This window comes from Natator depressus, chromosome 27 (genome assembly GCF_965152275.1).
Source record: "Natator depressus isolate rNatDep1 chromosome 27, rNatDep2.hap1, whole genome shotgun sequence".
Classification (NCBI taxonomy): Eukaryota; Metazoa; Chordata; order Testudines; family Cheloniidae; genus Natator; species Natator depressus.
The window spans coordinates 3,908,439-3,921,175 of record NC_134260.1 but is presented as its reverse complement, the minus strand read 5'-3'; the positions used below and the strand labels follow the sequence as shown (position 1 = coordinate 3,921,175).

Here is a 12,737-nt window from a genome sequence, read left to right as displayed (position 1 = left end):
TTTAAGGTCAGGCTTGACAAAGCCCTGGCTGGGTTGATTTAGTTGGGGATTGGTCCTGCTCTGAGCAGGGGGTTGGACTAGATGACCTCCTGAGGTCCCTTCCAACCCTGATATTCTATGATTCTATGAGGGTTGTTTGGTTGCTCCTCCCCCTTTATGCCCTTGGTAAGGGTGTGCCCAAAGGAGGTATGCAGGGCGCAGGCACAACCAATGGCCACTGGAGGCTAAAGCATTCAGATCTGCATCACATGGGGCAGATACGCACCAGAAGTGGAGCACATGTAGGCACCACATCTCAAAGAACTCCAGTTACTAACAGGTAAGTACCTTCCCTTTGTATTATGTGCTGTACACACACATAAATTTACCCAAGGCAGATTATCTTATTGCATTCTCGACAGGTGCCCAGCCTAGGAAAAGTGTGTGACACTTTGTTGAAGGACTATCATGGAGAAGATCTCAAGATGGCAATCTAGCGCCATCAATATTGATTGTCTCTCAACTACTGACCCACCCCCACAAAACAATGTTATTTCTACAAAAGGGCCCGCAGGTGGGGTGAGCACGTCTGGGGGAGGGGGAAGGAGTTTTCCAGCTGAGCACATGGCAGAAGGGTCCAGAGAGGCTCTACTTAAGAAGAGGCGCTGCTCTGTGCAGCCGTGCCAACCATCGCCACATGCCAGAAGGACTGGCTGGGGACAGACAAGGCGGGAGGAATTCTGCCCATCCTCAACTGTTGACAAACCCCAGAGTCAGAGGCAGGATGAGATCAGACTAGAGAAGGGTGCTCATCAGGATGTTTGCTCTTTGGCAAAGATCTGTAACTCTTGAGCCATCTAACAGTAAAGTCACTGTGGTTTAGAAATTCCTTTGTTAACCCCAAGTTCTTTGCTTTCCTACCACGTTGTCCCTAAGGGATTAATCTTGAATCCCAGAGTGGCCACAGCTCAGGTGAGACTCTGAGAGAATGTGTGCAAGTAAAGCAACTGGGTGGGGTGAGGAGGTCTGAGGCCCTGGTTTCAGGGTCTGAGAGCAGTTGGACTGCAGAGTCCCACATCCCAAGGAAGGGGTCAGACAACCTGTTACCCCTCAGTGCTCACCCCAGCACCCCCAGCTATTCCAGTCCTGCCCCAACTTCTTCCCAGATCTGCTAATGCCCCTCAGTCCTCAGCCCCAACACCCTATCCCAGCTCTCCTTTTGCCTCTCAGTGTTGGATTGCATTGTCCCTTTCTGCTCCCATCCAGCTCTTTAGCCCCTAGTGGGCAACACTCTCCCAGAAGTCTGCTCCCTTGAGTTGTGAATCTCCCCCTTTCTCTCCTGGCTCAGATGCTCCTGAAGACGGCAGATGGCTCTGCACTGAAGAATGAGAAGCTGCAACTCTTTGTTAGCTACGGAGACGTGAGGCAGGACCAGACCTTCCTGACGGACAAGTCTGGCAGAGCCTCCTTCGAGCTGGACACCTCCGGCTGGACTGGGAGGGTCACTCTGAAGGTAAGTGATGGGCATCCCAACACCTGTGGGGACCCTGCACTCCAGCCTCTGATCATCTCCTTTGGGCTGGACTGGACACCCGCACTTGATGTACGAGGGCTCCCAGCACTGGGCCCAGCAACTCAGGGGTTGCTGCATTGCTTCTGTCGGGCTGCTTCATTTGAACCACGGGGGTTTTCCATGTCACTCGTGTTAAGTGCTGAGAAATGTTGGTTTTGCTGCGATTACGCTGTCTAGGCTGCTAAGCTGTTACAGCAGCTCAGTGCTTCTGTTCTTGGAGCTCCGTGTTAGCAGCACTAGCAGAGAGTGCCGAGAGACCACAGGCACGGTTCAGCGGCAAGGGCACTTGGCTAGGTTTATTGTCAGTGAAGCACAGTCCTAGCGCCTTGGCTCCGTGGTTACAGGTACACTAATGTATGTATAAAGAAAAGGAGTACTTGTGGCACCTTAGAGACTAACCAATTTATTTGAGCATGAGCTTTCGTGAGAAAATTTCGTGGGAAATTTCCACAGTATGCATCCGATGAAGTGAGCTGTAGCTCACGAAAGCTCATGCTCAAATAAATTGGTTAGTCTCTAAGGTGCCACAAGTCCTCCTTTTCTTTTTGCGAATACAGACTAACATGGCTGTTACTCTGAAACCTGTCATAATGTATGTATGCGCATGACAATGGACCAGCTCAGTCAGCAGCGGGACTGTCTGCTGCTCCCTCGGCTGGACAAAGGTGCCCTTCCTATGACTTCCCCTTTTATACATTGATGCAAACCAGTTACGTATGACACTCCTGACATGGTTAGTTACCCACCCTACACCTTGTACCTGCTGGTTCAAACAAAACATCCCCATTCATTACTCTGTCATCCCATTCTTATCTTACTTCAGGTCGGCGTGTTCCTATACCATCTCCAAGGATTGTGTTTATGCCGTTACTTGAGAGCTCTAGGTTAGGGTATACCTGTGCTAGCCTTCTGGAATGTGTTTACTTGGACATGTACTACTTCTTAGGACAGCCCATGTTTTAGCAATGCCAGTCACATCTTTGCCAAGTTCTTGTACCAGACAGTGGACTTGTAAGCAGGCGGCTGCTTTATGACAGGGCCTGAGTTTTACTCATAGCATGGCCTGGCTAGGCTGACTGTGGTTCAGGCCTCAGATCTTACACCAGGCCCAGTGCTCCAGATTCTCTCTCTTTCTACTCTAACTCTTATGGACACAGGGCAAGAGGTCTTGATGAAGAAATCAGTTAGCAAAGCCTGCCCTGCCCCGGCAGCATTCCTGTCCATGCTGGGCACTCTGCATCCCTGATGATCCCCATCGCTCTCTCTATCCCCCAGGGGCAGTTCAAGCAGGTGGATCGCAGCTATGTGTATGGGAGAGTCTCTCCCAGTTACCCGGATGCCTATCGTCACCTGGAGCCCTTCTACTCCAAGAGCCAGAGTTTCCTGAAGATCCGCTCGCTGGGTGGGGTGCTGCCCTGCGACCAGGCCCAGCAGCTCCAGGTGGATTATGTCATTGCTAGGGAGGCCCTGGGGAACATGTCCAGGAGCCTGGATTTCATCTTCCTGGTGAGCCCCATCCTGGGAGACTAACGTGTGTGTGTGTGTGTGTGTGTGTGTGTGTGTGTGTGTGTGTGTGTGTGTGTGTGTGTGTGAGCACAAGGTGTGTGTGTGCATGCGTGTGTGTGAGCATGAGATGAGCTATCAGTGCTCTGACCCCACAACAGACCACTGGGCAATAGAACCGTTCCTTTCAATGACAAGGGTGGGGCTAGATCAGGACGGGGCTTTTCTCCTTTTCCCACTCGGGGCTCTGGTTACAATCTGGCCTCAAAGTGGGGGCTGGCTGACCTGGGGGGCTGGGAAATAGGATACCTGCCTGAATATGCTTTCTTGCTCCCCTGCCATGGCTCAGTCCATGAAGTGGAGAGGCCTGTGTAGCCATCCCCACGTCAGGGAGTTTGTCAGCCCCCGATATAGCATCTGCTCTGTGACTCCCGTCTCCTCCTCCGCAGGTCGTGGCCAAGGGAGCCATCACCAGGATCCTCCACAAGGGGCTGGACCTCAGGGAGGGGGCTGGTAAGTGGCAGCGGAGGGGTCACTGCAGGGAGGCCCCTGCTCCCAGGAGCAACTGGGGATTGAGCCCCTGAGCAGGGGACAGGCTGGGGGAGGGGGCTCTGCCTGCTGGGCCTGACTTCCCCTCTGTGTTTCCCACCATCCCTAGGGCTGAAGGGCTCCTTCTCTGTGGAGCTGCCCATCGGTGCTGAGCTGGCGCCCACTGCCAAGGTGCTGGGTTACACGGTGCTGCCCGATGGCGAGATGGCTGCCGACAGCACCCTGCTGCGCATGGCCAAGTGCCTCCCGAACAAGGTGAGTCTGGGGCTCGGGGCGGAGGAGCCTTTGGGGTGGGGGAATCGCTCCCTGCCACATAACAGGAGCCCTGAGCAGGGGCATCACTGGGTGCCCTCGGCTCCTCCCTTCGCTGGCCTTACAGCAGCGCCAGGGTCGTTGCACCCCCATTCCCCTCCGCCGGGGTGTCTATGAATAACTGCAGCTCCATGAGCCGTCCCATGGGGGCACTGAATGAGCTTGGGCTGCCTCAACCCCCGAGCCCCAGCACCGACTCCCAAAGCCCCAACTCTTCATCCAGTGGGGTCTGGGGCCAGAGTGACCCTCGGTGCCTGCCCCCGCCCCTGCCCTGGCCTGTCTCCTCCTGCCCCTGGGGGTCTGTCTCCCCCTCCCCTCTGACACGCTGTGCCTCCCCAGGTGAAGCTGGCCTTCTCGCAGGACCGGGCCCTGCCGGGCTCAGAGCTCCAGCTGCGGGTGCAGGCTGCCCCCGGGTCCCTGTGCGCCATCCGCGCCGTGGATCAGAGCGTGCTGCTCATGAAGCCTGAGGCCGAGCTCAGCGTCGACACCGTGAGTCCAGAGCAGCTCGGCCGCTCGCCCGGCCACCTCCCCCTCAAGTCCTCCCCCCATGCAGGGAGGGGCGATGCACGGCTGCTGGGGGACCTCGAGGCCACCTCTGCCCGTCTGAGGGCTTCTCCCATGGCATTTGACAGCCCCTAACTCTGGGGGGTCCCCACTTGCCTTGCCTGTTCTCCCATCAGCCCATGCAGTGCCCCGCTCCCGGCACCCCCTCCCCCTGGCTCTGGCTGGGAACATGGAGCTCGGAGCTGAGATAATGGCCGGGGTAACCGGAGCTCGCTCTCCAGGGCAGAGCTGGTCCCCAGGGGCAGGGGCAGGAGAATTCCCTGCCCCCCATGTACAGCAGGGGACAACTGGCCAGGTGCACTGTGGGAGGCTCTACCTTCCTCTGCGGCAGCAGGAGTTGCCCCTGCCCAGGTGATAGTAAGGAATGGATCTGGGGGAGCTGCAGCAACAGACGCCCATGCGGGAGATGGAGTTGGGTGCTAGGGCTGGATGGAGGGAGGCATCTGTGCTGGAGATTGGCCAGGGCAATTGGGGAGGTTTGTGGGGTGATGCGTCAGTGAGAGAAGGGGCTGGAATTGGGCCCTGGCTTAGCTCACACACCTCATGTTGTCTGTTTATTTTTAGGTCTATAACTTGCTCCCCCGTTTTCCCCAAGGAGACTATCCCGCTGGGGCTCGAGAGCACGAGTCAGGCAATTGTCCATATTTCCCTGGGTACTCTGGATACATGCGTCCCTGGTGGCAGCATCACAGCAGCCCCTGGCCTGTCCAGTTTTCTGACAGTGACTCCTACCATTTATTTAAGGTAAAGTAAATGCGTAGGCCAGAGCGTGATGAGGCCACAGTTGCTGAACTGGAGCCTCAAAATCAGAGAGAGAAATATACGTAGGTATTGGGGCCAGATCCCCAGCTGGTGTAAATGGTCCCACCACCATTGGAGTCAAAAGGGCCAGATCCCCAGCTGGTGTAAATTGGCACAGCACCATTGGAGTCAATGAAATGACACCGATTATGCTGAGGTCTGGCCGATAGCGAGAGGGACATGGTAGTGCTAGCTTGCCTGAAATACCACTGATCATGAGCAGCTGTTGACTCACCTGTGGACCCTAGAGAGAGCTGAGAAACTCGCCCTCAAGTAGGCTTGTCCCTTCCGTAGAGATCCCAGAGGTTGGTGCTGGGCTATCGCTCCTGAGTGCGTTTCAAGGTCCTGCCTTGTCTCCCACTCCTATCCAGTGTGTCTGTGCAGTGCCAGGAGGGTGAGTGAGGGGCGTAGCTTGCAATGCCTTCTGTCTGCTGCCGACGTGCAGCTCTTTGTGTCCACCACACTAAGCCACAAAGGTTCAGTTGAGTGCTTACCCAGGGTCCAGTTGAGGCTGGGGCATAGCAGAGCTATCCGGCTGTTCAGGTAAGGCTGAGATTAGGTTGGGGAAAACAACCAGAAGAGATGGCAGAGATTGTATCAGCCCCTCCCACAGGGAGGTCACCCACAAGTTTGCAATGTGCAGGTCACAATGACTCTGTAGCTGCTTTGAGTTGATCAGATAGCAGCAGTAGCCAGGACGGCATTTCTCCATATAAGTCTGACCAAACTGTTGCAACCTTTTCAGTGTGGCGTGGACCTTGCTACCATTATCCAGGCCTTTGTCACCTCAAGACTTGGGTTACTGCATTGTGCTCCACAGGGAATGCACCATCAGTCCATTCAGAGACTTGGGCTGGTGCAGAACTCTGTAGCTGTGGCTAGTGGGGGGGCACAAATGAAAGATTCTGGGGGGGTCACTTGCCCCCCAGACTCCTCAGGATCATAGAATCATAGAATATCAGGGTTGGAAGGGACCTCAGGAGGTCATCTAGTCCAACCCCCTGCTCAAAGCAGGACCAATCCCCAATCAAATCATCCCAGCCAAGGCTTTGTCAAGCCTGACCTTAAAAACTTCCAAGGAAGGAGATTCTACCACCTCCCTAGGTAACGCATTCCAGTGTTTCACCACCCTCCTAGTGAAAAAGTTTTTCCTAATATCCAACCTAAACCTCCCCCACTGCAACTTGAGACCATTACTCCTTGTCCTGTCCTCTTCTACCACTGAGAATAGTCTAGAACCATCCTCTTTGGAACCACCTCTCAGGTAGTTGAAAGCAGCTATCAAATCCCCCCTCATTCTTCTCTTCTGCAGACTAAACAATCCCAGTTCCCTCAGCCTCTCCTCATAAGTCATGTGTTCCAGACCCCTAATCATTTTTGTTGCCCTTCGCTGGACTCTCTCCAATTTATCCACATCCTTCTTGTAGTGTGGGGCCCAAAACTGGACACAGTACTCCAAATGAGGCCTCACCAATGTCGAATAGAGGGGAACGATCACGTCCCTCGATCTGCTCGCTATGCCCCTACTTATACATCCCAAAATGCCATTGGCCTTCTTGGCAACAAGGGCACACCGCTGACTCATATCCAGCTTCTCGTCCACTGTAACCCCTAGGTCCTTTTCCGCAGAACTGCTGCCTAGCCATTCGGTCCCTGGTCTGTAGCTCTGCATTGGGTTCTTCCGTCCTAAGTGCAGGACCCTGCACTTATCCTTATTGAACCTCATCAGGTTTCTTTTGGCCCAATCCTCCAATTTGTCTAGGTCCCTCTGTATCCTATCCCTGCCCTCCAGCGTATCTACCACTCCTCCCAGTTTAGTATCATCCGCAAATTTGGTGAGAGTGCAATCCACACCATCCTCCAGATCATTTATGAAGATATTGAACAAAACCGGCCCCAGGACCGACCCCTGGGGCACTCCACTTGACACCGGCTGCCAACTAGACATGGAGCCATTGATCACTACCCGTTGAGCCCGACAATCCAGCAAACTTTCTACCCACCTTATAGTACATTCATCCAGCCCATACTTCTTTAACTTGCTGACAAGAATACTGTGGGAGACCGTGTCAAAAGCTTTGCTAAAGTCAAGAAACAATACATCCACTGCTTTCCCTTCATCCACAGAATCAGTAATCTCATCATAGAAGGCGATTAGATTAGTCAGGCATGACCTTCCCTTGGTGAATCCATGCTGACTGTTCCTGATCACTTTCCTCTCCTGTAAGTGCTTCAGGATTGATTCCTTGAGGACCTGCTCCATGATTTTTCCGGGGACTGAGGTGAGGCTGACTGGCCTGTAGTTCCCAGGATCCTCCTTCTTCCCTTTTTTAAAGATTGGCACTACATTAGCCTTTTTCCAGTCATCTGGGACTTCCCCCGTTCGCCACGAGTTTTCAAAGATAATGGCCAATGGCTCTGCAATCACATCCGCCAATTCCTTTAGCACTCTCGGATGCAACTCGTCCGGCCCCATGGACTTGTGCACGTCCAGCTTTTCTAAATAGTCCCTAACCACCTCTTTCTCCACAGAGGGCTGGCCATCTACTCCCCATGTTGCAATGCCCAGCGCAGCAGTCTGGGAGCTGTCCTTGTTAGTGAAGACAGAGGCAAAAAAAGCATTGAGCACATTAGCTTTTTCCACATCCTCTGTCACTAGGTTGCCTCCCTCATTCAGTAAGGGGCCCACACTTTCCTTGGCTTTCTTCTTGTTGCCAACATACCTGAAGAAACCCTTCTTGTTACTCTTGACATCTCTTGCTAGGATGCCTGTGGTGGGGACGCAGCAGCACTCTCGGTGTGTCTGTGCAATGCATGGAGTGAGGAAGCCACAAGCAATTCATTCAGACCTGCTAAATCACTCTCTGCGTTTGCTGGAAATAAGCTTTAAGGTTATTCCTGAGTGTTACTTAGTGCTGTATACTATAGCAAAGATGTTACTCTTGCCCCTAAAAAGTTAAAATCTATGTTCTACAATATCTGAGAAGCAAAACCAAGTAAACTTGAAGTTTAAGTGAGCAGTTTTTAATGCCCTGCCCCTCCTCTGAGGTTCTGCCCCCACTCACTCCATACCCCCCTCCCTCTGTTGCTCGTGGTGGGGCCAGAAGGAGTTTAGAGTGCAGGAGGGGGCTCCAGGCTGAGGCAGTGGGTTGAGATGCGAGAGCGGGTGAGGGCTTCAGTTGAGGGGTTTGGGGTGCAGGAGAGGGCTCCGGGCTAGAGGGTGCAGCCAAGGAGTTTGGAGTATGGGAGGGGGCTCTGGGCTGAGGCAGGGGGTTGGGGTGTGGGAGGAGGTACAGGCTCTGGGCTGGGGGTGCGGGTTCCAGAGTGGAGTCAGAAATTAGGGGTTCAGGGTGTGGGAGGGGGCTCTGGGCTGGGACTGAGGGGTTCAGAGGGCAGAAGGGGGATCAGGGTTGGGTTGGGGCGTGGGGGGGAGTGAGGGCTCTGGCTGGGGGTCTGGGCTCGGATGGGGCTAGGGATGAGGAGTTTGGGGAGCAGGAGGGTTCTCCAGGCTGGGATTGAGGGGTTTGGAGGGCGGGAGGGGGATCAGGGCTGGGGCAGGGGGTTGTGGAGAGGGTCAGGGGTGCAGGGTCCGGGAGACATTCCCCGCAAGCAGCTCCCAGAAGCAGTGGCATTTCCCCCCTCCGCCCCTCCGGCTCCTACATGGAGGCTCGGCCAGGTGGCTTTGCACACTGCCCCGTCTGCCGGCACTGCCCCTGCAGCTCCCACTGGCCATGGTTCCTGGGGGCAGTGCTTGGGGCAGGGGCAGGGGCAGCAGAGGAGCCAGCATGTAGGGGTCAGAGGGGGACATGCCGGCTGCTTCCTGGGAGCCACGCAGCGTGGAGGCTAGTGGTGCTGTCCGGAGACGCCAAAATCCCTTTTTGACCGGGTGTTCCAGTCAAAAACTGGACACCTGGTCACCCTACACCTCTGGTGGGGACTCCCAGTAGCGAGGACAGCAGCACTCTCCCTCTGTCCCTGCAGCCAAGGGGAGGGAGGAAGCAGCAAGGTGGCTGGCTGCTGACTGAGCTCTTCCCCCACACATGGGGCTGCTGCGCCTTCTCTGATGCTGGAGTCCCAGCGCTGCTGCCTCCCTTGCAGACCATCTGCCCAGGTGAGTCAGGGAGTGGAGGAGGAGGCAACACATGTGACTCCAGGAGCAGGGAAGGTGCAGCAGCCCCAAGTGGCGGGAGAGGAGCTCAGCCAGCAGCCAGCCACCCTCGTGCTTCCTCCCTCTCTGGGCTGCAGGGACACAGGGAGAGTGCCACAGTGGTGATCAGCAGAGCTGCTGGAGTTGAAGCCCCCTGTGTTAAAAAAGGAGGGGGAAACTGGCTGTGGGGTGTTCTCTGCAGAAGGCCCTCAGTCTAGTTGGGGAATCATAGAGGATTAGGGTTGGAAGAGACCTCAGGAGGTCATCTAGTCCAACCCCCTGCTCAAAGCAGGACCAACCCCAACTAATCATCCCAGGCAGGGCTTTGTCAAGCCGGGCCTTAAAACCTCTAAGGATGGAGATTCCACCACCTCCCTAGGTAACCCATTCCAGTGCTTCACCACCCTCCTAGTGAAATAGTGTTTCCTAATATCCAACCTAGACCTCCCCCACTGCAACTTGAGACCATTGCTCCTTGTTCTGTCATCTGCCACCACTGAGAACAGCTGAGCTCCATCCTCTTTGGAAGGTAGTTGAAGGCTGCTATCAAATCCCCCCTCACTCTTCTCTTCTGCAGATTAAATAAGCCCAGTTCCCTCAACCTCTCCTCGTAAGTCATGTGCCCCCGCCCCCTAATCATTTTCATTGCCATCCGCTGGACTCTCTCCAATTTGTCCACATCCTTTCTGTAGTGGAGGGCCCAAAACTGCATGCAATACTCCAGATGTGGCCTCACCAGTGCCGAACAGAGGGGAATAATCACTTCCCTCGATCTCCTGCCAATGCTCCTACTAATGCACCAGAAACCTGAGTCACCAGAACATGTTGACCTTCGAGGTCAATAGATGCTGCAAGGCCCATCTGTTTCTCCGGCACTTGGGGATGGGTTTGGGGAGGGCAGAGTGGCATGACAGTGAGTGGGGTATTTTGTCGAATTGAATTGCTAGACTGGTTGTTCGTTGCATTGTCCAGGTTGAGCCGTGCGACTGGGAGGGTTGTTTGTGTCATGAGTTGCTGTTATGAGAGCATCTGGACTTTAGAAGACTTGCCTCCTCTCATCCAAGCAAACTCACAGATATAGAACCACACTCTTGGGACTGCTAGTATTTCAGCTTTATTGCTTCATAGTTACTTTCCCCTTTAATGGCCAGCGAAAAACAGCCCCTTACTGCCTCTTGTGCAGTTTTTTGCTGGTTGTATTGTTTTCCCTTCTTTCCTTTTTCCCAGGATGCGGCTTTGAAAATTCTCACCAATGCCAACACCAAGAAACCTTTTATCTGCCCTGATATTCCAATCTTCAGATTCAGCAGTCAACCCAACTTTAACCGCGGCCCACCGGGAAGGCCGATGGGTAAGCTCCCATCCTTCTTGTTTCTGAAATTCTCCCTGAAGACCCAGAAATGGGATTGGTCAGGCTGGGGAAAGCCCTCAGAGTCGCTGGGGAGAGAGCTCTATGAAACCGTCTGCCCGGAGTGAAGCAGCACTCAGAAAAGCCAGCCCATGTTGGTGGTGGGTTACAGAGAATGTGTCTCAATGGTGTTAGAGAGAGCACTGACCACCTTCATGCGGAGCCCTGCACTCAGTTTTGGTTGTTGCTCCTGAGCTGAGGAAGGCCTAGAGAAGGGCAATACAGATGGGGAATTTCATGGCAGAACGAAGGTTGTTTAGTCTAGGAAAAAAAGAAGAGAAGGAGGGGACTTTGCTGAGATGTTTCAGATTCTGATGGATTTAGAGGAAAGAGCTCAGTCCCTGCTTTGGATCCTGCCCCACAATATGAGACCCAGGGGACATTTGCTTGAATGAACAGACAGCTGGGAGATTTAGAACAAATAGAAATAAATTCTGGGGGATTCACTGAAGCTTCAGGAGTTGTGGAGTCAGATACTGTGGCCACAGAGGGCCTGTCTCCACTGCTAGTAAACACCTGTGGCTGGCTTATGTCAGCTGACTCACGGGGCTCAAACTATGGGGTTGTTTAATTGCAGTGTAGACATTCAGGCTCAGGCTGGAGTCTGGGCTCCGGGACCCTCCCCCACGCAGGGCCTCAGAGTCCAGGCTGCAGCCTGCGCCTGAATGTCTACACCTCAGTTAAACAGCCCTGGAGCCCGAGCCCTGCAAGCCTGAGTCAGCTGACACAAGCCAGCCACGGAAATATACTCAGAGAGCTGGAGCTGTGCAAGGCTATCAAATCTCTTCCTTCAGGACATCAGCTAATCACTGCAGGGGTCAGGAAGGGCTCATGATTGGTTTGTTTATTTTGATCTGTTCCCAGCTTGGACCAACAGCCGGGACCAGATGTAAACTTTATCAACTGCACAATAATCAGACCCACCTAATGTCAGAGCCACTGCCAGGGCATTCCAACTCCACCTAAACCCAAGTTACAATCCCTACTCCCAGCCCATCAGAGAGGGGCAGGATCTCGGATACCTAGATCCCAAACCACAGAGAATTTTATATGTAACCCTTCTGCCCATCAGAGTTGGCAGCAACAAGGGCCGGGTTCAATATCTAGGGGATCCATTCCAATAGCACAATGCAAACCGGCTCGAGCCCCCACCCAGTGACCTGGGACAAATATATACCACCCCCGCTGGGCGCCTCCAAGAGGCAATACTTCCCCTCTTGCAAGCACATAGTCTGAGTGTAGCAAAAAGCCTTTTAATAACAGAGAGAAACAATGTGGCATTATGTTGTGGAAACACCACCAACAGGATTCATAACACAACCCATGAGCAAAAAACCCACTCCAAGCAAATTGGGGCATGCCGTTTCCCTTTGGTTCCTGAGTCCAGCAACCCCAAATCACCCAAAGTCCCAAAAGTCCAATGACCCAAAAGTCTCTGTCCCTGGTCAGGGCAGCCCCAGAGTTCAAAAGTTTATCTACAGAGCTTTACCTCCCAACCTGGGTGGAGATGGGGGCGGAGGCAAGAGGCACCTTACATGATCTGAAGCTGAGCGCCCCACAGCTCCATAGGCCTTCGCTCCGCTCCACCAGCCGCCCCACGAACTGCTTCGCTCAGCCCCGCAGCCCACACACAGCTCCTGCCGTCCCACGAACTGCTCCGCGTCCCACCAGCCACTCCTGCCGTCCTATGAACTGCTCCACCAGCCTGTCCACAAGGCACTCCAGCCGTCCCGCAAACCGCTCCACAATGTATCTTCAGGCTCCCTCTCTACTTAACACAACGCTCGGTGATTTCAGCTCTTAGTCAGTTCAGCTCTTTGGTGAATTCAGCTCGTAGTAGGGGAGCCTCAGTGCTGGTGCACCATTAGCCCAAAGTGAATTCAGCAGCCTGTAACTAGACT

The 12,737-nt window shown here is 54.1% G+C and overlaps 1 protein-coding gene across 1 annotated transcript in view; it reads left to right on the top strand.

Moving 5' to 3' along the window:
* The window catches only part of LOC141978708 (alpha-2-macroglobulin-like protein 1), a 57,840-nt gene that overhangs the window by 24,103 nt on the left and 21,000 nt on the right, over positions 1–12,737 (top strand). The window contains exons 11-17 of the mRNA XM_074941036.1: positions 1,328–1,492; positions 2,828–3,058; positions 3,505–3,568; positions 3,714–3,859; positions 4,256–4,405; positions 5,045–5,224; positions 10,656–10,779. Of these exons, the coding sequence (XP_074797137.1) occupies positions 1,328–1,492; positions 2,828–3,058; positions 3,505–3,568; positions 3,714–3,859; positions 4,256–4,405; positions 5,045–5,224; positions 10,656–10,779 (1,060 nt within the window). The remainder of the gene's footprint in view (positions 1–1,327; positions 1,493–2,827; positions 3,059–3,504; positions 3,569–3,713; positions 3,860–4,255; positions 4,406–5,044; positions 5,225–10,655; positions 10,780–12,737) is intronic.